Source organism: Triticum urartu, chromosome 6 (assembly GCF_003073215.2).
Source record: "Triticum urartu cultivar G1812 chromosome 6, Tu2.1, whole genome shotgun sequence".
In the NCBI taxonomy this organism is placed as follows: Eukaryota; Viridiplantae; Streptophyta; class Magnoliopsida; order Poales; family Poaceae; genus Triticum; species Triticum urartu.
The window spans coordinates 20,531,227-20,557,499 of record NC_053027.1 but is presented as its reverse complement, the minus strand read 5'-3'; the positions used below and the strand labels follow the sequence as shown (position 1 = coordinate 20,557,499).

At 42.5% G+C, this 26,273-nt stretch overlaps 2 protein-coding genes across 2 annotated transcripts; one reads left to right on the top strand and one right to left on the bottom strand.

Moving 5' to 3' along the window:
* Window positions 1-3,531: 3,531 nt before the first annotated feature.
* Window positions 3,532-7,676, bottom strand: LOC125515378 (BTB/POZ domain-containing protein At4g08455-like). Its single transcript, XM_048680842.1, has 2 exons — window positions 7,170-7,676; window positions 3,532-4,144 (listed from the first exon to the last, which is right to left on the bottom strand). Exons 1-2 carry the CDS (start codon window positions 7,461-7,463, stop codon window positions 3,671-3,673), a joined length of 768 nt encoding a protein of 255 aa, XP_048536799.1. The 5' UTR covers window positions 7,464-7,676; the 3' UTR covers window positions 3,532-3,670.
* Window positions 7,677-22,241: 14,565 nt separating this feature from the next.
* LOC125513464 lies at window positions 22,242-24,210 on the top strand. The gene has a single exon (XM_048678583.1). The coding sequence runs from the start codon at window positions 22,338-22,340 to the stop codon at window positions 24,000-24,002; it is 1,665 nt and encodes a 554-aa protein (XP_048534540.1). The 5' UTR covers window positions 22,242-22,337; the 3' UTR covers window positions 24,003-24,210.
* Window positions 24,211-26,273: the final 2,063 nt, after the last annotated feature.

Genomic DNA, 26,273 nt, shown 5'->3' with positions numbered 1-26,273 from the left:
TTTGTTTCGTCTTAACACGTGGTAAGATGGACGGTTCGGAAGTGGAGTGACGGGTATGAGGTCAATCTGTTGTTCGATGCCTCGTAGGGGAGGAAGCCGCGGTGGTATCTCCGATGGGAAAACTTTGGTGAACTCCCGCAAAACATGAGATATAGAGCTAGGCAAAGTGTGTGAGGGGTTAGTGAAGGAAATATGCCCTAGAGGCAATAATAAAGTTATTATTTATTTCCTTATATCATGATAAATGTTTATTATTCATGCTAGAATTGTATTAACCGGAAACATGATACATGTGTGAATACATAGACAAACAGAGTGTCACTAGTATGCCTCTACTCGACTAGCTCGTTGATCAAAGATGGTTATGTTTCCTAGCCATAGACAAAGAGTTGTCATTTGATTAACGGGATCACATCATTAGGAGAATGATGTGATTGACTTGACCTATTCCGTTAGCTTAGCACTTGATCGTTTAGTTTGTTGCTATTGCTTTCTTCATGACTTATACATGGTCCTATGACTATAAGATTATGCAACTCCCGTTTACCGGAGGAACACTTTGTGTGCTACCAAACGTCACAACGTAACTGGGTGATTATAAATGTGCTCTACAGATGTCTCCGGAGGTACTTGTTGGGTTGGCGTATTTCGAGATTAGGATTTTTCACTCTGATTGTCGGAGAGGTATCTCTGGGCCCACTCGGTAATACACATCACTTAAGCCTTGCAAGCATTGCAACTAATGAGTTAGTTGCGGGATGATGTATTATGGAACGAGTAAAGAGACTTGCCGGTAACGAGATTGAACTAGGTATTGAGATACCGACGATCGAATCTCGGGCAAGTAACATACCGATGACAAAGGGAACAACGTATGTTGTTATGCGGTTTGACCGATAAAGATCTTCGTAGAATATGTAGGAGCCAATATGAGCATCCAGATTCCGCTACTGGCTATTGATTGAAGACGTGTCTCGGTCATGTCTACATAGTTCTCGAACTTGTAGGGTCCGGAGGCTTAAAGTTCGATGACGGTTATATTATGAGTTTATGTGTTTTGATGTACCGAAGGTAGTTCGGAGTCCCGGATGAGATCGGGGACATGACGAGGAGTCTCGAAATGGTCGAGACGTAAAGATCGATATATTGGACGACTATATTCGAACATCGGAAAGGTTCGAGTGGTTCGGGTATTTTTCGGAGTACCGGGGAGTTACGGGAATACGGGAGAAGAAGTATATGGGCCTTATTGGGATTTAGGGGAGAGAGAGAGGCAGCCCCCCCCCCCCAATGACTAGTCCGAATTGGACTAGGGGGAGGGGCGGCGCCCCCTCCTTCCTTCTCTTCCCTCTTCCCCTTCTTTGTCTCCTACTCCTACTACTTGGAAGGGGAGGAATCCTACTCCCAGTGAGAGTAGGACTCCTCCAGGGCGCGCCATAGGGGTCGGCCCTCTTCCCTCCTCCACTCCTTTATATACGTGGCCAGGAGGCACCCCATAGACACAACAATTGATCTCTTGGATCTTTTAGCCGTGTGCGGTGCCCCTCTCCACCATAGTCCACCTCGATAATATTGTAGCGGTGCTTAGGCGAAGCCCTGCGACAGTAGAACATCAACACCGTCACCACGCCGTCGTGTTGACGGAACTCTCCCTCAAAGCTCGGCTGGATCGAAGTTCGAGGAATGTCATCGAGTTGAACGTGTGCAGAACTCGGTGGTGCCGTGCGTTCGGTACTTGATCGGTCGGATCGTGAAGACGTACGACTACATCAACCGCGTTGTGCTAACGCTTCCGCTTTCGGTCCACGAGGGTACGTGGACACACTCTCCCCTCTTGTTGCTATGCATCACCATGATCTTGCGTGTGCGTAGGAAAATTTTGAAATTACTACATTCCCCAACAGTTAGTTACATGAGTACAAAATGAAGGATTGATGGGTTCTCACTAACTTTACTCAACTCAGATTTGGTAGCTAAAAGGACCTTGTCTTATGAGCACTCATCATGTGTGCACTCATGTTTGCTTGTGGCACCCATTTACTTTGAAGTGGCTCGCTCCCTTACTCATCTTCTCTCAATTTCTTGTGTAGTCCTTCTCGATGCTCGAGTCTTGTCGGCAATGAATATGGCTTGGTGACATATATAGGACGGAGGATGTAGTGTATTACTTTGTGCTTCCTTCAAGGCTATAAAGTTGGTGCGTCCATTTTGGACTACTCCTCGCTCATATTTCCATGTCTTCCCACGAGTAGGCGGTTAACAACCATGGGAAACAACATCACACTTGCCAAGTTGTGACAACTTCCACCGTTGATTATGGCTTTGATGGATTGTCCATTAATGCAGGCTTTGGGATGGAAGAAGTTGCAATGTTGTTTGGCTTGATATTGTTGTTGGATGGTCAAGGTCTTCAAGGCAACACGACTTGGGCTCAAATCATTTCACAGTAGACTTCAGAATCTTCTTATTTGTTGACATCTTGGTGCCTAGCAACATCTTTCAAAGCTTCCAATTCACCTTCGCTTACAGATTCTTGCTTTGTTGATCACCATGGTGTGCTTATTGGGGGACACTCATAGGTCTTGTGTCCACAACCGTTGCAAGTGAAGCATTCAATCTTGCTTTTATTGTCGGTGGAGGCCATGGTGGCACTTGATGTTAAACGTTGTTTGTAGGTATTTGTAGGTTGACTTGATTGAGTTGTCGGAGTTTTGGAGATTGAGGGATCACTACTTGAGGGTGTATCGAGTATCTGAAGTCTCCTTGCTCTTATCTCTCTACCTTCGTGGCTTGATGGGCCAACTCAATCAAATTGGTGTACGGTTCAAAATCTGAGGTTTGCAATGGTTTGTTCCTTGGCCTTGGTCATGTTTGCTCGGATCATGGCAATTTTCATTTCTTTGCATTACTCTTTGAGACTCTTCATTCCTTGCTTGAGCACTTGGAGTTTCTTGAAGAGGTCTCGAGTGTAGTGACTAGGAACAAAACAGAGAAATTGGTGTATCTAGCAAGCTTGCGGAACAACACGTGGGTGACTCAGACTGACGTCTCCATGGTAATGTTGGCATCTTTCAGATCTCCAAGAGAAATTGGTGTGTCCACCAAGCTTGCGGAACAACACATGGGTGACTCAGATTGACGTCTTCATGGTAATGTTGGTCGACCACATGCATGATGCAGCCACTTGTCTTGCATCTAAGAGAGGTTAGGGACACTGTCTATGCAAACGGCCAACGACGCGTACTCCTCCTCGGCCTACATCATTCAGTTCCAAAACATTGTGGTTTCCCCATGAAAGAGGTCATTTGGAAGAACTGAATGCGGTTTTTTTCCTTGTGGTTGATCATTCAAACCCGTGTTTGGGTCAGTGGATAGGCTTCACCGTCTTGGCCTCTTGGGTGGCCTAATTGTGGCGTGTGCCCCCTTTGTAGGCATGTACAATTTGAAAGCACCTCACTCAGATGGTTTGCCAGAGCATCACACCAAGTAATAATTTTACAAAAATGCTGGTATGTATCAGGCAAAAGAACATAAATACAAAATATTAGAAATAATCATTTTAGTCAACTTAGATCCATTCTGGAATCTGGGTAACGATCCATAGTTGCATCAATGTATATCTCACCAAACCACATTTTATGCTGTTATGGCTTTATTTTACCCTCAGCTATCACTTTCTACAGCAGCAATCTGAATCCCTCTCGGCGGCAGTATTGTCCTGTCGGCTGACATAGGTCTCGTAGATCTCCACGAGGATCCTCGGGTCCCTCTCGACCAGCTCCTTGTACTCTTCCCGCTCCGCCAGCGTGGGCATGCTATCCATGAGCGCCGACATGGAGGCCTCGAGCAGCTGCTTCGCGCCGTGCCGGTGCGCAAATGCGTAATGAACGATGGCGTTGTCGTTGTTCACCTTGGACGTGATGAACTTCTCGCAGTAGGTCTTCAGGTGCTTCACCTCGTACTTCTCGGCCAACACCAGGAGATCGCAGGCCATTTGCTCGTCCAGGAGAGCCTCGCCCGTGTACATGTAGTGGACAAAAGCACGGAGGACATCATAGGACACGTCGTACATCTTGATGACGCCGCTCCGGCTCTCTTCCATCTCGCTGTCAAGCATTGCTCTGAACACAGGAGACCTGCTGGCCTGTTCGAAAGAGAAACACAGCTTAACAAAAAGATAAATTCACACCACAGAGTGAACCAGCATAAGCAAATCAGTAATACTTCAATAATGTGAAATGTGCCAACTAATAACTAGTTACTGTGGACTTAAGGTGGCAGGGAAATAAGAGAATGGTGAGAATCTTCAAAATACACGACAAATAAATCAGAGTTCAAACAATTTGCCGCTTGCTGAAATTAGATCAGCTATACATCTGACTAACACGAAAGAGTGAATTACTGTACTGGAAAACATCATAGACAAAGGATTCTGCTGAACAAAAAGCCAACAACAAATAAATTTAAACAAGCCACGCGAGTTTAGTCTAAAACCATTTATAATGGGAGCAAAGTTGAAAATTTGCATAATATAATGGTTCAACTATGGTAGTTGATTCAGGTTTTGGGGGTTTTAGACCGAAGCAATTTTGGTTGAAAGTTGAAACTCACACAAAAATGAACAGACGTAGACAAAACGGTTGACAAATTGACAAAGGAGCTACCATGGAGAACCTTACAGCGCAAGACAAAATATCCTACTGAATAGTACACGCCTCAACTCAGAATTTCACCTGGTGGTACAAATATGTATTTTGTCTTCATATAAGTATTACTTGTTATACAAATACTTTTGTTCCCCTTGAAAAACTCAAACAAGCATGTATAGGACAAGGATGCTATACAGTCGGGCAGAAGCTGCCCAGACACCTGATTTGCCTCTCTTCCTATACAGGGCCAGATGAGGCGGCAATTTAACAGATAGTGCTCACCAAGTGCATGGGGCCCCCGGAAGCAGCACCGAGCAATAGAAGAGTGAGCAGGGAGAGACATAGTGTTGTGAACTTAGATCCACAATGGGATTGTTACCATGCTGAAGATACCCAGACAGTGTGGCCGCAAGGGATTGGGTAGACATAGCCACATAGGTTGAGACATGAGAATAACTGGGAGAGATTAGATTGATTCTTCTTGCTAGATTAAACTGAGAGACAACACATACATATTTTTACCAAATAATGCATCCCTTTTTACCGAATAACACAACCTTATATACTGGATGTTTTGCCTCTGGACCTATCCTAATACAATCAGACCCCACCCCATAGACCTTTCTACATGAACTCCTCTCCAAAACAAACTCAACAGCTATCCTGCCACATCTGCTAGTTGACTCCCTCTGGTTCACAACACAGAGATAAGTTAGATGTGTGTTACTCTTAGTGTATCCTCACATTTCAATATTTCGCTGCTTCCATAAAGCAAGCCATATCATGCAAATCAGCAATCATCCAGCATAAGGAAATTGCAATTAAGTGAATGGAAATAAACACAAGTCAGGAAGCCTCTCTAAATATTATCCCATTTTCAACTTTGCGAAGTCATTCCTATCGTTTTGTCTATGTGTGCAGAACTGCAGATGGTAAAGTCAGAATGCATTATCCTGCAGTGCAAGAAAAGATGCTGCCTCTATGCACACAAATTCATATAATCACCACAACGTTGACGTACCCATCACACATACCACATTGATGGCATGGCCAGGCGAGAAAGCCAGCGTGATTGTTCATTTTGCTACCATGGCCACCAGGAAAATAAGTCCTCAAGACGGCATGGTCAGTGGCAGAAATACGTTGGGGACGACCTGAGCCGTGGTTGTCCCAGCCCAGCAAAAAACAGTGGAAGGTGAGAGCAAAACTGGGCCTTAAGGACAAATACTGTGTGTTATTCCTTAGACTGGCCTGCCCAGGAACTTTCTTGTAGCTCTGCTGCTGCAGTGTAGTGAATTATTCCAGATGCAGGCTTACCCTTAGCCTGGAACCTCCTCACATGCGCCGAATGAAAAAGATAGAAAGTTGTGTCAAGTTCAAACTAGAAAACGGCTTGGTCTTTGGAGCGGTTTCTTAGATTACTGATTCTGCTTTCGTTTAATTGTCTTCCTAATATGCCACATCATTGCTGATATTTGAGAGGCTTTATATGAGTAACAACACACCCGAAAAGCCAGAATACTACTCCCTCCGTCCGAAAATACTTGTCATCAAAATGGATAAAAAAGATGTATTTAGAACTAAAATACGTCTAGATACATCCCCTTTTATCCATTTTGATGACAAGTATTTCCGGACGGAGGGAGTATATGACACACACACACCTATCTCTATCTGTTGCTTTCCACCCACTAATCAAGAGATGAGGACTGCGTCCTGCTGCGCTGACCAACCACTCGACCCTGCCACGTCCTCTGGGTGGGTGAGTTGTGCCTACAGAGTCAGCAACTGATCTTTTCTTCATGGCAGGAGCTAAACAGGGTTTGTGAGGGCACTGAACTCAATGAATCTCCAGTACCTGTATGGTCACTCTACTTACTAACATTAGGATATACTCCCTCTGTTCCAAAATAGATGACTCAACTTTAGTACAAAGTTGAGTCATCTATTTTGGAACGGAGGGAGTACGTTCCTATTTTCACCCTACTATTTCTAGATTGAGAAATTTCCCGATAAATGTTGATGAGCACAAGATCAATATTGACGTCCAGGCTCCGTTTTGCTTCAACAACGTATTTCCTCTAAACCATTTTCGTTAGTCTAATACAGTGAACTACAGAGCAACCCGTGAAGACTGCTGTCACACTGGACAAGCTGGCCAGCAGCGCATCATGTGTCATCTTTGCTAACTATAGAAAACATGTTTCAATTCTAATAATACTTCACATAGAATGTGTCAACACTCTATCCAGATATGTTCAGAGAAGATGGTGCTCTGCTCACTGCTGAACGCATGGAAAAAAGAAACTTAACATACTACTAGAACACTGACTAGTGGAATTTTGGGCGTCTTGACAGCAGCAGTGCAGACTAATGACACTTAAATTCTCAATTTAATCAAGGACCACCCTAGCAAAATCTTGCAGCGGGCAGGCAAACTAGTCCAAGGCTGAATGGAATTGCATCAAGAAAACATATAAATGGCGGAAAGATGGGGAAAGAGGGGGCGAAATGACTCACGAGGATGACGCGGTGGGCCGGGACGGCGGGGGTGTCGAGGCGGGCCCCGTCGGCGTCGCCGGAGGGGGAGGGCGAGGTCGAGGAGGCGGGGATGGCGTGGAGGAGGAGGTCGGAGTGGCCGGCGGCGGAGGCGTCGAGCGTGGGGGAGGGGAGGCGCAGGAAGAGGAGGCGGGAGCGGAGGTCGTCGATCTCGCGCTTGAGCTCCTCCTCCGTCTCGCTGGCCTCCTCGTAGCACTCCTTGCAGGTCCCGGCGTCCTCCTCGTCGTACACGTTCTTGCACGACTGGCAGTACATCTCCTCTGGCCTGCCTGCGGCGGCGGGCCGCTTCCTCCGGCGAGCCGCTCGAAGGTGCTCGCTTGCTCGGGGGGGGGCTTCTGTTTTGGCTACTCGGGCGGGTGGAAGGAAGGTGGTGGAATCGGTTGTCGCGGCCGCCGCCGCCGCCGGAGATGGTGGTGAATCCGAGGATCTCTCTGTTTTTTCCTTTTGAGAACCGGTGAATCCGAGGATGGCTTGGGCTTGCAGAAGTTCAGATGGGCTGGTTGACGCCCATTGATGTCGTCAAAATGGTCAGAGCTGGCCAAACGGGCCGGCACGGTGCCGGCCTGCGTGCTGCGCCTATCAGCCCAGGCACGTGGCGATTCTTATTCGGTGCTTTATTCTCCTGATGATAGAGGTCAGGGAGCTTCTGTTCGGCGCCTTAAGCACCCGAACAGATAGCTGGCGCGCCTTGAAGGAGATCCAAACCTGATGTACACTGTTTCAGGCTAGTGAATTTAGCCACGAACAGAGCATATGTAATAAGGAAGCACATCGCATAGCTAGATTATTTTGTTCAAGAAAAAACATTCCATCTGTTCATCAACTATAAAGGCAGGACATGAAACACCATAAGTAAAAAATACATTCAGATCTATAGATAGATTTGCTACTACTTTACATCCTGGGCGCCATCTTTTGCTGCTCGAGCCACCTGTTTGGCCTTTGTATTCCTACCAACAATGCTATTTATTAGATTTTCCAATTATTTGAAAAAATGGGACAATTGATTTTTTTATGAAAAGGATTTCAACAAATTTCAAAGACATACAAATTCGAAAAAACAGTTCATTGATTTTTTTAAAGTTCCTCAAATTAAAATAAAAGTTCATCGACTTTGAAAAAAGTTTCATTGAATTAAAAAAAGTTCGTCGATTTGAAAATAGTTCATCAAATTTTTAAAAACTTCATCCATTTTGTAAAAAAAATCATCGAATTTGAAAAAAAATTCATCGGTTCTGGAAAAGTTCTTCAAATTTGAAAAAGATCATCAAATTTGAAAAAAGTTCATCGAACTTGAAAAATAGTTCAACGAATTAGGAAAAAGTTATCGATTTTGAAATAAAAGTTCACCAATTTTGAAACATTGTTCATCAATTTTGTAAAAAATTGTTCAATTTAGCAAAAGAAAAATAAAAATAATAAAAGACCGAACAAAAAGAATAATGAAAAAAGGAAAGAGAGATACGAAGAAAAGAGTTAAGAATATATAATTGAGCACATGAGGTGAGGCCGGTGGGATGGTTAGCACAGTGAACGAACGGCCGGGAGGTCGCTGATCCGAATACCATAGGCATTTTTTGTTTTATACAAACAGAAAGAAAGAAGAAATGGACCGACCCCAAGTAGTCGCGCCCTTCAGGCGCCTGTTTGCGAACAGGCACTTAAGCGTCAAATAGGATCCACCCCTGTTACAAGCATTCATGCAAACGGGCGCTCGCGCTACTCCCTTCCTCCATACCTACATTTTTTTGTTTTATACAAACAAAATGGAAGGAGAAATGGGCCGACCCCAAGCAGCCGCGCCCTTCAGGCGCCTGTTTGCGAACGGGCGCTTAAACGTCAAATAGGATCCACCCATGTTACAAGCATTCATGCACACGGGCGCTCACGCTCCTCCCTTCCTTCGTTGTTCCTGGTTTTGGGAAACTTCCAGAAGCTCTCGCAGACAGGTTTGGGAAGCTTCTGGTTGGGTTTTTTCAGTTTAGATTTTTCTAGACCGCTTTTATGTGGTTTAATCTTTTATGCTTTCTGTATTTATTTTTCCCTTTTTATGCTTTCTTTTTCTAGAATATGTGAACTTTTTGAAAATTGAAGTTTTATTCACAATTCTAAAATTTTCAAATCTATGAACTTTTACAATTCCACGGACTTTTTTAATATTCTTGAACTTTTTTTTGAATTGATGAACTTATTTTCAAAAAATCGACATTTTTTTCAAATTCAAGTTTTTTTAATGGGCGAAAATTTTCAAATTCGTGTTTTTTTATTTGAGGTTTTTATGAACTTTTTCATTCGTCAACTTTCTGATATTTTGAAATTTTTCTAAATTACGAACTTTCTTAGTCATGAAATTTTTCTTAAATATGTGAGTTTGTTTTCCAATTTTCAAGAACTTTTTCCGAGTTTTGTTGAATATTTTTCAATTTTTTAAACTTTTTCATTTTATGAATTTGTTTTCAAGTTCTTGAACTTTTTTCAATTCTGCAGAAGTTTTTTGAACCGTGTTTTTTTCAAATTCGTGAACAATTTTGTAAATTCATGTTTTAAAACACTTTTTTAAGTCAATGGTCAACTGGTCAAGGTGGACCGATCAACCCCGCCCGGTCAACTGTGAACTAAATGACCAGAGAACCAGAAAAAAAAACCATGCATGACGAGTGATCGCTCCCCTGCTTGTTGGGTCGGCCGATGAGATACCCCCTGGAGCGCTAGTTCGGCTAGTGGTGCATATGGCATTGAGGAGGAGCTCTTGCGCCCCTTATAACGAGACCAATATGGCGATTGCGGCGACTATATCTCGTTGATAGCGAGACCTGTGGTACACTTGCCTGGACAATTTTCGCTTTTGGTTTTACCTAGGTCAGCCTAGTTCTTCTTATCGCTTTGCTTCGTATTTTAACTCATGCTTGGCTCGATCGCTCACTGGCCTGGTTCGGTGGGTTGGCTACTGATTGTTTAGTCCATTTTTCCTTTTTGTTTTGTTTTCTTTGTTTCTTCAAGCTTTTTTGTTTTGTTCTTTTGGAATGAATATCATGTGTATCTTTCCATTTCCTCAAATAGAGCCCTTGTTGTTTGGCCCACGATTTAACATTGTGATTGCAAGTGATGCTACTTTTACCAAGTACGTAGCACGATTTTATTCAATTGTTGAATTAAATAACACAAAAGGCATATCTGACCATTAAAGTACATATGAACAAGCAATGTCTATTATTTGAGGGAAAATACCCGCTAGACACCTTTTATACTGTAGAATTTTCTACTTATATCTCTATGGAAGATAAGACAACCATGTACTATTGTAAAACATTCAAGATATTTGTTAGATTGAGGAGTTCCCCATCAAAATGTATAAGGATACTGAAATAGACCTGGACACATACATTTCATCAAAGTGGCACAAACTAATCCAATGAGGCATGCAGTCTAGTTTTTTGTTGCTTTTCTTTGGTTTAGGGTAATACAATTTAATTATGATTTTTTAGAAGAAGTTTCTCGAAAAGGAAAAAAGTAATGTTACTTCCTTGCAAAATATAGTTTGAGATTTGTGCACTTTTTTTGCAATTGTAGATATTTGTATTTTCTAAGGACATCTCTAGCAATCCATGCCAAACATTATTAGGGGTATGGCTTTTCAACATTCTGATTTTGTGAATTAGAGAGTGTAAGGAGAGAGAGAGAGAGAGAGGTAAAGGTTTTATTGCGAAAAATACCAGATTTATCATTGACAACCTAATTATTTCCTCCACAAACTAAAACCTCATCAACATCAAACACACATAATATTTTATGATAATACTAACAAGATTTTGTATATATTTAAATAAAAGTCGGTCTTCTCTCTCCGAGTAACAATGCAAAGAATAATTTGTTCAAGATGCCCTAGTGGATGTATTACCTAATAATATTAAGCAACAGTTTGATATAGTTATTTCTAAATAGTAGGAAAAAATATTGCTTAAAATAATGAGTTATAAACAAGTAAAATTGTTTTGTATAAATTTGCCTTTATTTTAGGGACTGTCTATTCAACAATTGACTGATTTGTAATTGGTCATCATTCAAATTTTCCAACCAATAATCTGTTGACAGCTGTATGTCTGTTTTTATAGAAGAAAACGGATTGGGCTGTAGTTGTGACCCGTCAAGCAATTAACAGCGACAAAAAAGTTGAACCAGTCGCCCTACTGTCCTTTCCTTGACCCGTCAAAAGCACCTGGCAGGATCACACTGTACAAATGCATAAGGTTACACCGAGCAAAATGCATAGGGGGGGTAAAATTACAGAGTAAAATCACATTAGAACTAGCATATCAAATTACACAGTAATTAAGTGTAAAATTACAGTTTAAATAGCAACAGATTACAGTATACATTATGGGGAAAATTACACTGCAGAAAATGGGAAAATAGGATTACAGTGAAACTACCATACAAATTACACATAAAATTATCAGTCAAACTACACAATACAGACATGGGTAAAATTACACTGGGGGAATTACATTGTAACTACTGTGTACTAACATTGTAACTACCATACAAAATACACAGTAATTATCAGTCAACTTACTGTGTAAAAAATGACATTTGAATTACAGTGTAGATATGGGTAAAATTACACTGTAAAAAAGGTGTAAGGTTATAGTGTAACTACCATAAAAATTACACGGTAATTATCAGTCAAATTACTGAGTAAAAAAAGGCATCAGATTACAATGCAGGTATGGGTAAATTTACACTGTAAAAAAGGTGCAGGATTACAATGTAACTACCATACAAAATTACACAGTAATTATCAGTCAAATTACTGTATAACTATGGGTAAATTTACACTGTAAAAAAGGGCACTCGAATTACAGTGTAGATATGGTTAAATTTACACTGTAAGAAAGGAATAGGATTACAATGTAACTACCATACAAAATTACACAATGATTATAGGATTACAGTGTAACTACCATACAAATTTCACGCTAAGTATCACTCAGTAATAAGGGCATTTAGATTACAGTTCATATAGGGTAAATTTACAGTGTAGGTACCATACAAATGACCCAATGATTAACAGAAGAGAAAAAAAGACTTACAACATTCCTTCTGCCAGCAGATGATAATTTTCTCTTCAGGTACTTTACTTTCTGATCAAGAAACAAAAAACATAAAATCATCAAACCAACATATGAAAAAATATGGAATAAAAACATCAAACTCTTCATCATCACCAGAAACATGAAAAAATGGCTTACATTATTCAGATAGATATTGTAAAGTGCTTTATCAAACTCTTCATCATCACCAGAACAACCCTGCAAAAGGAAAATAAAATATCAGAAAACAATAAAAAAATTAATAAAAATATAAAAATATAAAAGAAAAATGAAAATGAAAATGGAAAGAAGATAAGAAGACAAATAATAACTCCCAAAGACATAGCATTAGAACCATCATCAGCAAAATCATTAGGCACAAAAGGGTCTCTCAAAGAATTAGCGCTCTCGACTGAAGAAACTAGGGGAACATACTTGCGAGAGACTTTCCGCAGTCTACCCATTGAGATACTACCTGAAAAACAATAGAGAGAAAAAATGGGCCTCAAAATATACATAAGAGAAATTACAGGCTGACTAGCATACAAATTACACAATAAATACGGGAGAAATTACAGTGTAAAAACGCATCAGATTACAGTGTAACTAGCATATATACAAATTACACAGTTACAGTGCAAAAGCGCAACATATTACAATGCAAAGGCAGCAGGCTTGTGAATTGGATGCAGGCGACAAAACAACCTTCAGCAGAAAACATGATGTATAGATATTTTACAAGCCTCACGCCACTAGATACAACAGTGATGGTGATATTGAACAAACTAGGAAAACAAAATCTCAGAGTTATTAGCAGAACCAAAATTGACAAACAAATTCCCAAAGAACTTCTGAAGTAGCAATTCATAGAAGCAAGAGCATCTGCAGCCAAAAACATATGACTAGTTTACTGGGTCTTACTCGCAGATCAAGCATCAGCCACCACACATGAGTGGTCAAAAAGCACCACAAAGGTTTCACAAAAATCAAGACTGCACAAACTTATCCATCGACTGCTTAGTAAGGTTCAGAAAATAGATGAACAAAAGTCATGGGATCATTCAGATTTCAACAAAAACATCAAAGACTGCAGGGCTGCACAACAAACAGGGGTGAACTGCGAGGCCACTCATGCATAAATCATAGGGTGACTAGCATGCAAATTACACAAATAAAATACGGGAGAAATTACGGTGCAAAAACGCATCAGATTATAGTGTAACTAGAATACAAATTACACAGTTATTATGGGGTAAAAATACTGTGCAAAATCGCGACAGATTACAGTGTAAATGGAATATGATTACAGTGTAAACATCGGTTGAACTAGACAGTAAATCATGGGATAGGATTACACTAGAATTTCACAGAAATTATCGGTCAAATTACTATGTAATTTACGGTATAACTACCACCCAAAACTACATAGTAATTACCGGTGAAAAATACTGTGTGATGCACAACAGGGTAGCTACATGAAGAGACTGTAGGGGAAAATGATAAAAAGACAAGCTATCCCCACGGTAATTAGAGGGAAAAAGCTTACAAAGTGACAAGGTTCAGGCTATAAAACGAGAAACACTGAAACACTTAAAACTGCAGAGAGGCTCTATATAGGAACTGTAGACCAACTCTGAAAAAAAATCTCAGTTACACTAATTTACAGTATAACAAAAACCTACCACACCTACCTCCACATCAACAGTGACAAAGGTTATGTTGAGCGCGAAATCACTGAACTCGATCCTTCAGAGTTCAACATCTACTGGATCTACCCCTCAAAACTAAACCCTACCACACCTACCTCCACATCAACAGCAAGGGAAATCTAGCGTTCTACGCCTACCTCCACATCAAACAGCCACAACACTGCCTCCAAAAAATGTCCTATGGGATCCTAACCAGGAGGAATTTGGCCTCCGTCCAAAGCAGGAAAAGGAAGACACGGCGGACTGCGCATGGCAAGCTGCAACCTCCGACGCCACAACCATGACGGACTACAAACACCATGGCAAACAAACTCTGCGGATCCACAAAATCCCCTAGATCTGAGACTACACGACCACAAAACCACGGGCAAGAGACGAGAAAACGTTACAAAGATGACCAAAATTCAGAGCCTACAGTGGCTACAAACCAGAACTCGGAATTCAGAGACAGGAGCTATAGGATCCACCACTGAAACATAAATGCCTACTACGCCTACTTCCACATCAACTCTAGGACACATAAAAATACATATCAACAATAACAACCTAACTGGGGAGGGCACAGGATTTGGACTGCATCCACAAGAAAAACACAAGACCAAGCTACCTCTTGAGCACTACGTTGGATTTCCCCGAAGAGGAGAGGATGACACAGCAAAGTAGCATAAGTATTTCCCTCAGTTTTTGAGAACCAAGGTATCAATCCAGTAGGAGGCCATGCGCAAGTCCCTCGTACCTACATAAAAACAATAGCTCAACGCAACCAACGCGATTAGGGGTTGTCAATCCCTTCACGGTCACTTACGAGAGTGAGATCTGATAGAGATGATAGATAATATTTTTGGTATTTTTGATATAGAGATGCAAAGTTAAAAGTAAAAGGCAAAGTAAAAAAGCAAAGCAAGATTAAAGTGATGGAGATTGATATGATGAGAATAGACCCCGGGGCCATAGGTTTCACTAGTGGCTTCTCTCAAGAGCATAAGTATTCTACGGTGGGTGAACGAATTACTGTTGAGCAATTGATAGAATTGAGCATAGTTATGAGAATATCTAGGTATGATCATGTATATAGGCATCACGTCCGAGACAAGTAGACCGACTCCTGTCTGCATCTACTACTATTACTCCACTCATCGACCGCTATCCAGCATGCATCTAGAGTATTAAGTTAAAAACAGAGTAACGCCTTAAGCAAGATGACATTATGTAGAGAGATAAATTCATGCAATATGAAGTAAACCCCATCTTGTTATCCTTGATGGCAACGATACAATACGTGCCTTGCTGCCCCTTCTGTCACTGGGAAAGGACACAGATTGAACCCAAAGCTAAGCACTTCTCCCATGGCAAGAAAAACCAATCTAGTAGGCCAAACCAAACTGATAATTCGAAGAGACTTTCAAAGATAACCAATCATACATAAAAGAATTCAGAGAAGATTCAAATATTATTCATAGATAGACTTGATCATAAACCCACAATTCACCGGTCTCAACAAACACACTGCAAAAGAAGATTACATCGAATAGATCTCCACGAGAGAGGAGGAGAACATTGTATTGAGATCCAAAAAGAGAGAAGAAGCCATCTAGCTACTAACTATGGACCCGAAGGTCTGAGGTAAACTACTCACACTTCATCGGAGGGGCTATGATGATGTAGAAGCCCTCCGTGATGACGGCCCTCTCCGGCGGAGCTCCAGAACAGGCCCCAAGATGGGATCTCGTGGATACAGAAAGTTGCGGCGGTGGAATTAGGTTTTTGGCTCCGTATCTGATCGTTTGGGGGTACGTAGGTATATATAGGAGGAAGGAGTATGTCGGTGGAGCAACAGGGGCCCACGAGGTAGGGGGGGCGCCCCCACCCTCGTGACTGCCTCTTTTGTTCCTTGGAGCAGGGTCCAAGTCTCCTGGATCACGTTCGGTGAGAAAATCACGTTCTCGAAGGTTTCATTCTGTTTGGACTCCGTTTGATATTCTGTTTCTTCGAAATACTGAAATAGGCAAAAAAAACAGCAATTCTGGGCTGGGCCTCCGGTTAATAGGTTAGTCCCAAAAATAATATAAAAGTGGAAAATAAAGCCCAATATGGTCCAAAACAGTAGATAATATAGCATGGAGCAATCAAAAATTATAGATACGTTGGAGACATATCAGACCACGGCATGACACATAAGGTAGCAGTGACCCTCTACAGGACAAAATGCAGTGAGCATATATGTGAACTAAAAAAGGGTGAAAAAATGCACAGCAGAACTTTATGCACATAAATCTGCAGACCCTTGATATTATGTACACTCATATCATGGTGGAAAATACATAAAAACAAGCATGTAATTCAGGAAAAGTGCAGAACAAAAATGAACAAAAAATACATAGAGATGATCAGTAAGCCACCGGGATGAACAACAGCGGACAAAAACGACACAAACATCACAAAATTCAGGCGCTCTAGCCACAACTCGAACTACAGACACAAGCTACAGGATCTGCAGCTGAAAACTAACACCAACTACGCGTACCTCCACAACATCTGCAGGAAAAACTATCCTCTACGCATACCTACACATCAACAACTAGAACCCTAAGCGCGGGCGCTCCTCCACATCTGCAGGAACACACACACCTCGGGCATGGAGACTACGTGCGGCACACTGCAGGCTCCTACCAGAAATTCACGCGCGCACAAAACACACACACACACACACACACACACATCACGGGCATGGAGAACACCGCGCCAGAAACATACACATCCTGCGGATCCGCGAACCCAAAAATCATCTAGATCTGGAACTACATGGCCACGAAAAGCAAGCACAAAAGCACGAGAAGACAGGGCAACAAACCAGCGCAGCCGCGGGCGATGAGAACGAAGAGGATGCCGTCAAAATCCTGGGGCGGATGAACTCCAAATCGCCATGAACACGGGGAATCGCCTCGCCCTCCGCTGCCGCTCGAGCTCTCACTCCCTCTGCCTTATCCAAATGAGAAAGGGGAACGACACCCCGCTCCAAATTCAAAAGGGACAAAAACCTACAATGCCCACCGGTTCGGCCAGGTCAAGGAAAAACGGGCGGATGGAGAAAACCGTGCCCGATAAACAAAAGCAGGGCGAAAACCAGCACAAAAGAGCAGGACCGAGCGCGAATCTCGATGCGAGATCAAACGGACAGAAATTCGAACGTCAGCGAATTACAAAACAGCCGACTGTCAATCAGCAAAACTGTTATTTTATTCACTATGCAACCAGTAAGTTCCTATGCAACCTTGGTAACAAATAGATAATCATATATAAGATAGAGCATCACTTGGCTACTTTATTAGTAGAAATGGATGGTTGGGTGTCAAAAGGTGATGACCATCAAGCCGTCCTTGGTACACCTGCCTCAGTTAAAGCCTTAGTTAATCTTTTCCCAGATTGGATAAAAAAAATTAACACGTTCTTGCTATTTTTTCTTTTTCATATACATCAAGTATACTTAGTTACAGTCAATGGCCATTCTTTCCTAGATTTCTAGGTAACTATGTGAATCATGTTGGACTGGCTCCCTCGATTTTAGTTCTGAATTTGCTTGGTTAAATAAAAAAATAAGCATATAACAATTTGATGTATAATAACCACTAGATAGTTGAAAAAGAAGAGAAATAGAATTGCATGGTAAATTTCCGATAAATTTATTATATGACCAAGAAAATACAAAATAATATGAAGGATTGTACGCATAAAATGACAATGGAGTCCTCTTGTTTAGAAAGATGAAGCTTTAATAGATTACTCTTAAGTTACATGTCATTTTTGTCGATGAATGATACCCCCTCCGATCCATAATAAGTGTCACAGTTTTGAACTACATTAGTTCAAAGTTAGTTCAGAACTGTGACACTTCTTTTGGATCAGAGTGAGTACCACTTTTAGTTTCATGCGCTTGAATTTTTTTCTTTCAAGAGGTCATAATTTTTTGCTTGCAGTAACGATGGAGTCGAGATCCCAAGAGTAAAATAGGCAATGTGGTAGGGGTCGATGGATGTGGGATGTGCATGAAGATCCTAAAGGTAAATATATATGTGACACTTAACATTGAACCAATCGAATATGTGTGCCCTGTTGCAACATACGAGCAATTTCCTATTAAGTATGAACCCATGAGATTCTCGGCAAGCATCATGAGAAGCAGATATCGCGTTCAATTTTTTGGAAGTGCTAAATTTATTGAACATTGCTACAAGGGAACAAATTTTTGATTTGCATATGTAGGCTTATGTAATTATAAATGATATCAAAGTTTTATGAAGTGGAAAGGCTACACATTTGCAAGTTGGATCCGACGACGTGGTGCAAATCATTCGGCTGCACCTGTAATTGTTAAAACTTATGTAAGAAATGCAATAGAGAAACCATTTTTGCAATGAACATATGTTCTTGGATAATATGTTGTAAATTCAAAACTTATTTCACTAGGATACTTTACTTTTCATGGGGACAGTGTAACATGGATTGATCGTACATCTTCATTCCACATCTTTCACCTCCAAACTTAATCGACAAAAATACTTACGAGGAAGGAGAATAAAACCCAAGAAAAATTCGGCAAGGTTGATTTATCTACGAGGGACCAATGTATGGCATCCAAGGGGTGGGCACATGTCCTAAGGCTAGGGAAATACAACCCTAGGTTGTACAAAGGTCATGGGCCCAAGTGAAGGTCGTGCATACCTTTTGACTCGATTTCTGTAACAAACTCCAACTACTTTGGAAATTGCATCATGGAATCAACCACCCACACCAATAAAATCATTAAATCAGTGAGATGCTATATATCCTCATAAAGAATGGGCAGGGAATGATTTGGGGAAAGGACATGATTTTCAAACATATGTGAAAGAAAGGCAATACATTCCCGAAAGTGCTCTTTTGATATCGAGCTCACATGCTCCCGGATGAACAATAAAATGGAAAAATAAAATTAAATCAACTGAATTTCAATGTGATAAACACCGACGAAGGTTTCAACCATGCGAAATTTTGTGATGAATTGACATTCGTGGAGCTCTGGGCAAACACATAAATGATGCTCCAAAATGCTTCCGACAATAGTCTTTTCGGAGCATCGGTTTTGCTTTTTTGCCCATACCTCCATGAATGTCATTTCACCAAGAAATTTTCTATGCATGTGAGCTCAGGATAAAAAAACTCCATCTCTAGTTACACATTTTGTAATGCCCTGACCCAAATTCGCTCAATACCTTGCCGACCAGTGGGTGGCCTACACATACATTGCACGCCTCTTGCATTTTCATTCTTACTTTGTGTAAAATTGTTAACCTGTGCTACGACTGGAACAAACACACACACACACACACACACTATATTATGTTATTGAACTCTCTCTGCTTCTGTACCTGAACTGCATTCGGAGAAATTTTGACTTTGCTTTTTTTGTCGGAGTGAGGTGTGTAATATACCATAGGAAAGCCGTGGACAAGAAGATCAGTTCTCATGTAGAACATTTGTGCAAAACCCTCAAGGTTTCAGATCGGTTTTGAAAAGGGAGTTTTTGTATTAAAAATCGTGAATTATATTTTTTATCCCATTTTCAAATGGTTCGTCAAAACTGTCCAAATGATATGATGCTAAAAGCTGATGCAAATGCACTCATTTTCATGTAATTTTTTCCCAAATTCAAAATTAAATTTTTTTAATTTAGGAATATTTCAAAGTTCATAAACATTTTACACGCCGTGAATTTATTTTAAAATTTTGAAATTGTTTGAAATTCATGATTATTTTTAATTTCACGAACATATTTAAAAAATTCATGATTTTTGACTCACAACATTTTTTAATTTAATATTTCTTAAAGTCCTTGAATATCTTCTTATTCAATACTATACTAGTATACCATTTCTTGATTAGTTAGTGTGGCACACGTTAGAATTACCGATAATTGCAGGAAGTTGATGAGTTCTTTCGGCAAAGCGACTATTAGACATTGTGTGTGTGAAGCTAATGGGTGTGCCCATGAACTTGCTCGTTTTAGTTTCGAGGGACATGAATATGGAGCGTGGAATGATAAGGCTTCAGACTTCCTGATCCCATTTATTGTAAGAGCATCTCCAATTGATGATGTATATTTAGAGATATAAAACCAGGTGATGTATAATTGACATCATTAAAAAATATTTTACATCTTTGAAAATTCGTAACTCTAATAGATAATGTATATTTGGTGATGTAAAACTCCTACTCCAACAGATTATGTAAAGGCGGTTAAAGGCAGTGATGCAGCTGTTGTACAATAGCATTTCAGCCGCACTCCAGACGCACAACAACCGCATAAATTAAACTAAAAACATCCCAAATTAAAACTTAAAATTTCATTTGTTCACAATATTAAATTATTACATAATTAATCAAATTCACAACATCAAATGCAACACAAATACAACAAAGTTTTTGCACAATACATACAACAAACAAAGAATGAAACTAAGAGGTTCTTTTGCCATGACATTTTCAATACTCCTCCATCAAATCTTTCTAAAGTTCATCGTGTGTATCAACATCTCTAATTTCATGGTACACCTTCATGATGCTTTTGAATTCGCTCCTCTTTTCTCATTGACATAACGTGTAGACCATAAAAGGTGTAATCCAAATCCTGGCCACCCTCATTCTCAATGATCATGTTATGCATGATCACGCAAGCAGTCATGATGTACCAAAGGTTATTTTGACCCTAGAATAGACGGTCCTCGCACAATAGCAAAACTGGGATTGCAAAATCCCAAATGCCCTCTCAACATCTTTTCTATTTGCCACTTGAGCATTGTGAAAATAGACTTGTTTCTTTCCTTGAGGGGTTTGGATTGGCTTCACCGCAAGGTAGAACCCATAGTTGTATGTGCGGCCATTTGCTTTGAAGGTCCACCGGTGGAGCCTCAACCCGTTCTCTTCGGATGAACTCACGGCCAAACACGAACCCACCGTGTTTCGACTTCTTCTTCTTGTGCATCAGTACTAGCATAGCAATATCCTCTTCTTTCATCAAATCAAATTCCTCATTCGATGAGGAATCGTCCACGAAAGAGGAGTCACAGGAGCTCATCTACAATATACGAATCATCGTCAAACAACATCTTCATGCCCGATAAAAAATTCCTAGTTTGCACGATTTTTTACCATTGGGAATTTTGTTGAACACGTTGCGTGCGAGGTGGAAGAAATCGCCCGGCGGCGGATCAAAGCATTGTTGGCGGCACAAAGGCCATCGAGGGTGTGTGGCGGCTGCTTCAATGACCTCTGGATGGCCACACGGTTGCCAGAGGACTCCGCTTGCGGCGACGCACCGGTGACGACAACGACCGAGGAGCCAGTTCAGTGGGTTGAGGTGGTCGCGCGACTGCACCTACTAGCTCTGGCGGTGGGAGGCGTTTACCCGAGAAGGCGGCGATAGCTGCTACAACCATTACGATCGTGAGAGCTCCAGCGAACCCCCGAATCCGCCGCGTGGTCGTCGGCAGGACATACTCAAATCGTCTAGTTTGGGTGGCTAGGACTGCGCGATTGGCGACGGGGTCGGGGATGGACTGTTGAGCGGCAACGACGGCGTTTCCGGGCACAAACTGCCAGCGGCATAGGCGAGCGGATGACTAGAATTTTAGATTCGGCGGTTGGCTGTTGCGAGAGGTTGGAAATGCAAATTTAATCTTTTCATCTACATAGGTGATGTATTTTTTTTTACATCTACGCCATCTGCTGAAGCAGCGTTTTTAGGCAAAATCAAAGTTGTAAAAAGCAATTGCTTGTCCTCAAACCCACTGGCGCCTTTTCTTTTACTAAAAATAAGACAACGTAGACGCACGCACAGACTTCTCGACATCATGCTAGTCTAATTAAGATCCTCTAAGAGACATGCTTGTTATCAAAATAATCCCGTGGTTAGATGGTTAGAGGGACCGTGATATTCCCAGCTCATCAAAGTTCAAGTCCTAGTGCTCGTATTATTTTTGGATTTATTTCAGGATTTTTGGGACGAGGCGCCTACGGTGACTTTGTAAAACTCAAGATGATATGTCGTTGCTCATAGGGGTAGGATATACGTATGTGTTCATAGGTATGAATGTATGCACATATGTATGAGCGCTTGCTTCTATATTATGTTCAAAAATAAAATAAAAAAGAAAGCCCCCAAAGTTCAAAAAGAAAAAGAAAAACGTTGGAAAAGCGCAAAAGCAAATCGCCTCGGCCTCTCTCCACCCCTTGGCCTAATCAGGAGCTGTTGCCCAACCTTATCTCCCAGCTCGCGCCACCACCGCCGCACAGCCATGCCGCTCCTCCCGGCGACGGCGCCGCCGTTGCCGCTCTCCTCTCACCGCCTCGGCCTCCCCTTCCTCTCGCCCCCCTCGCCCGCCGGCCGCCCCCTCCGCCGCGGGGACCTGGTCATCCGCATGGGCGGCGGCCCCCGCACGTTCCCGGGCGGCGTCTCCAAGTGGCAGTGGAAGCGCATGCAGGCCCGGAAGGCGAAGCAGCTGCTCAAGGCCCGCCTCGCCCGCGAGCGCCAGCTCTACGAGATGCGCAAGCGCGCCGAGCTCCGCGACGCCGTCGTCCACCTCGAGCGGCCCTGGGACCCCGACTCGGCCCCCGTCTCCGCCGCCGCGCTGGCGCCCACCCTCCTCTCCGTCGCCGCCGAAGACCAGCTCAGGGGCCTCGCCGACCGCTTCCACCGCCCCGGCGGCGTCGACCTCTGGAACGACCGCGACGGGCCCCAGGTCTTCGCGTCCCCGGACACGGGCATGGCGTCGGCGCGCTTCTTCCCCAGGGACGCCGTCCACAGCGTCCAGCCCTATGCCTGCCTCGGCGCTGGCGACGGCGCCGGGGCCGAGGGCGCGCAGGGTGTTCGGCGGAATGACGCTGTGGAGGAGGACGCGTATGGTTGCAGCGAGCCTGCGGTCCAGCTGATGGAGAGGGATGGGATGTGGGAGCCGGTGATTGCTTTGGAAGGTGGAGATGAAGACAATTCGAGCGTCAGGAGTTGGATTCATGATGATGATGATGCTATTTCTGATTCAGACGACGAAGAGGATGTTGATTTTGGACACCAAAGACGGGCAATGGTAAGACGAGATGGAAGGAGGAGTGGTGAAACTGCAAGCACTATGCGTGTTGGAAGTGAGAGGAGCAGGCAGTGGAGAGGCCATGGTTCCTTTTCAGATTCAGAAGGCGCAAGAAAAGGTCATCCTGATCAAAGATGGTCAGACAGAAGTAGTGGGAGCAGAAGGAAGCCTCCCGCCGCAAGATGGAAGCCTTGGAACGCTGAGGGCAGTAACGCCATTGGGAAGGACCGAATAGGTGGCGGTTCTTTCTCCGACTCGGAGGTGAGCCGCCGTGGTTTTGAGCCAAAATCAAGAGCAAGGGATAGAGAGGACACAATGGACGCCGTGGTGAAGTGGAAGCTCTCGTATGATAGCCATGGCAATGTGATAAGAAAGGTTCGCATTGGTGGTGAATTTGATTCCAATTCAGACAGTGGAAGGGATGACAAATTGGAACAAAAATGGAGAGCCCCGAATAGGTCTAGTCCAAGTGAGAACCGAAGAGGTCGAGCAGGGCTGAAATATAGGCCTAATGCCAACAGTGGCGAAAGGCCAGGAGGATACACGAGGGGTCACAATGATGATGAAAGGGATCAATTTGGTAACGGCTTTGCCTCGGACTTGGAGGAGCCGACATGGAACCCAAGAAAAAAGAACGAAGCTAGGAACAGCAATGGCAGCAGTGAGTACAACAGTGATAGGAATAGTAGATTCAGGAGTGGTGGAAGTGGGGCTGCAAGACGGCTAGACAGTACTCGTCCTGTGATGAACGCCAACAGAGAAGATGGAGGAGGGCGGCGGTCGAGGGGAGATGGATACTCGCTACGACCAACATCGGAATTTCACAGCTCGATGGACCGGAATGGGGGACGGCAGTTCAGAGGAGACGGATATTGACTCCGACCAACATCAGAACTTAGATAAAATGTTCTGTATGTTAAGAGTAAAGCTAATGTAGTCTGTGTGTGTGCTAACTACTGTATGACCAGACGTTCAAATAACGTACTTTTACGGACGGAGGATTTGCTTCGTTCAGCTCGTTTGATGTTTTGTATTCTTGCTGAGTGAGTGCCTATCAAGGAATGCCAGGAACATGTCCATACTACATCTCCAGGTTTTTTGCCAAATGGTAAATTAACTTGTACGCACCACATGAATATCTTCCGCAACTACACATTATATGTTCTTCCCTACTAAATTTATCTGGCTATTGTGCAAATAATCGCGGTTGATATCCACACCGCTTGCCCCCACGCGATTCGTGCAACTTCAGTACGCGCTAGCCGTATAATTAATTCCAACCCCTGTACGTATCACAGTTGATATAGGCGCGTATTTGCGAACCTGACATGCGTAGCACCTGGCCTGCAAGGCAGCTCTGGGCATTCAACCGAGCCTTGGGCCGCTCCCAACCCAGCCCCAACGGCTAGCTGCAGGACAGCTCCTCATTGTATTTTCAAATAGCTGGCTGGCTTATAAATGCTCATGCTGACGAACCATTCTTCCCAGGTCTCCATCTGTCAGCTTGCCGCAGGCCACCAGAGAATGTGCCATGTGCACCGAGGCAATTTGTGCATCCAATGCACCGGTGGATTTTGGACCCTTGGATAAAAAAGTAAGGCTGCTGCCGATTCATGGGTGCTTAGATAAGGTGCTAAGCACATTAAATAGCTTAGCAACTATACTTCCCAATGCATAGGTGCTTAGCTTATGGTTGCTAAGCTTGCTTTATTTAATGATTTAGCAACTAAAGCTGTTCATGTATTGGTGGGCTTCCTTCCTTTAAATGTTTTGCCTAGGTTCACGCGCTTAGCATTGGTTCTTCCTGGGGTCACCACACTTATCTCTCTCCTCTTAAATAACCTGCCACATCAGATTTTTTGCCTACGTGGAAGGCTTAGCACCTGTACAAGGTGGAGCATTGGGAGGGGCCTAACGGGCCACATTTTGGTCAAGAGTTGGACTATGCCTTTTTTGCAGAGGCAGCCCTGTACTTTGTATAAATTAACCTGCACTTCACAGCACACACTCCCATCAGAAATCTGCATGTTTTATGTTTTGACCCAAACACAAAAATGATTCATATATTTTGAACCAAATGTTCGATTTAAGATCCGTTTTGACTGTCTTTTTTTTTCTTGACGAGATCTTCAAAATAAGCTCAATATTGGATATGTTTCCAAAATATACTTTTTGCTTTTCTGAAACTTGATTCGGAACTTGATGTACCGAAAGCATGTTGCACGCGAGACACATGTATGAGAGAGAGGCGGATGTTTCTCACCAGCAAATTACAAAATTTATAAATGTTGCAGTCAAGTTTCGAGTTAAGTTCGAAAAGGCAATAAATATTAATTTTCAAAGATATACCTAATATGAATCTTGATTCAAAGATCTCGTCAAAAAAAAAAGAAGGTAGTCAAAACGTTTCCAAATCAGATATTTCTTTTAAAAATATATGACCCCCTTTTTTGTTTGAAGCAAAAAATTAAGCACACCTAGTTATTTAGAGGGCAGGGAGACGTGAGGTGTGGGTTGATTTTGATAAAACAACAGGACTATTCTGCAATGTTTCAACAATCCATCTACCAGCCTGATCATATCCCTTTGATTTTTATCCAATGACTCAAATAGCAATGAAGCATCGTTTGTGAGCATGGAGCACTAAGCCCGGCTTTGACCGAGGTGGACATAGTGAGGAATGCGCTAATCGCGTGACCAAGTGCTAAACTAATTAAACTAATAAAACGCCCATGCGTTGCTACGGGCTATACTGTATATAAATGAATCAGACAAATTATTGATATTGAAGCTTATTTTTCTCTCATATACCAACCTCAAGATCGACCGCAGGTTCCCGCGATCTAGTGTAGCATAAACATGGCCATATTGGAGGGCTATACTGTATATAATAAAGGGGATTTGTTTTCACTGTATGTATGATACACTGTATGAAAAATGTAACAATGCGACAATCCAGGCTCCCACAAATCCAGACCATATTGGAGAGAAAAATGTCTAAACTATGAACCCTGTTATCTCCAACACGCATACCCAACATAAAAACTCCACCCCATAACACACCCTTATGTTTTCCTGTCGGACCCTCCCCTTCCGCTCGGTTTTCGCCGTAGTGAGACATTTCTCGCTGGAGTCCTCTCCTTTAAA

What these genes read in the sequence shown, in the direction of transcription:
- LOC125515378 (XM_048680842.1), bottom strand. Translation starts at nt 7,463, where the DNA reads ATGTACTGCCAGTCGTGCAAGAACGTGTACGACGAGGAGGACGCCGGG. An exon ending in CGGCCCACCGCGTCATCCTC is followed by an intron (nt 4,145 to 7,169) that starts GTGAGTCATTTC and finishes TCTTTCGAACAG; the next exon opens with GCCAGCAGGTCTCCTGTGTT.
- LOC125513464 (XM_048678583.1), top strand. Translation starts at nt 22,338, where the DNA reads ATGCCGCTCCTCCCGGCGACGGCGCCGCCGTTGCCGCTCTCCTCTCAC.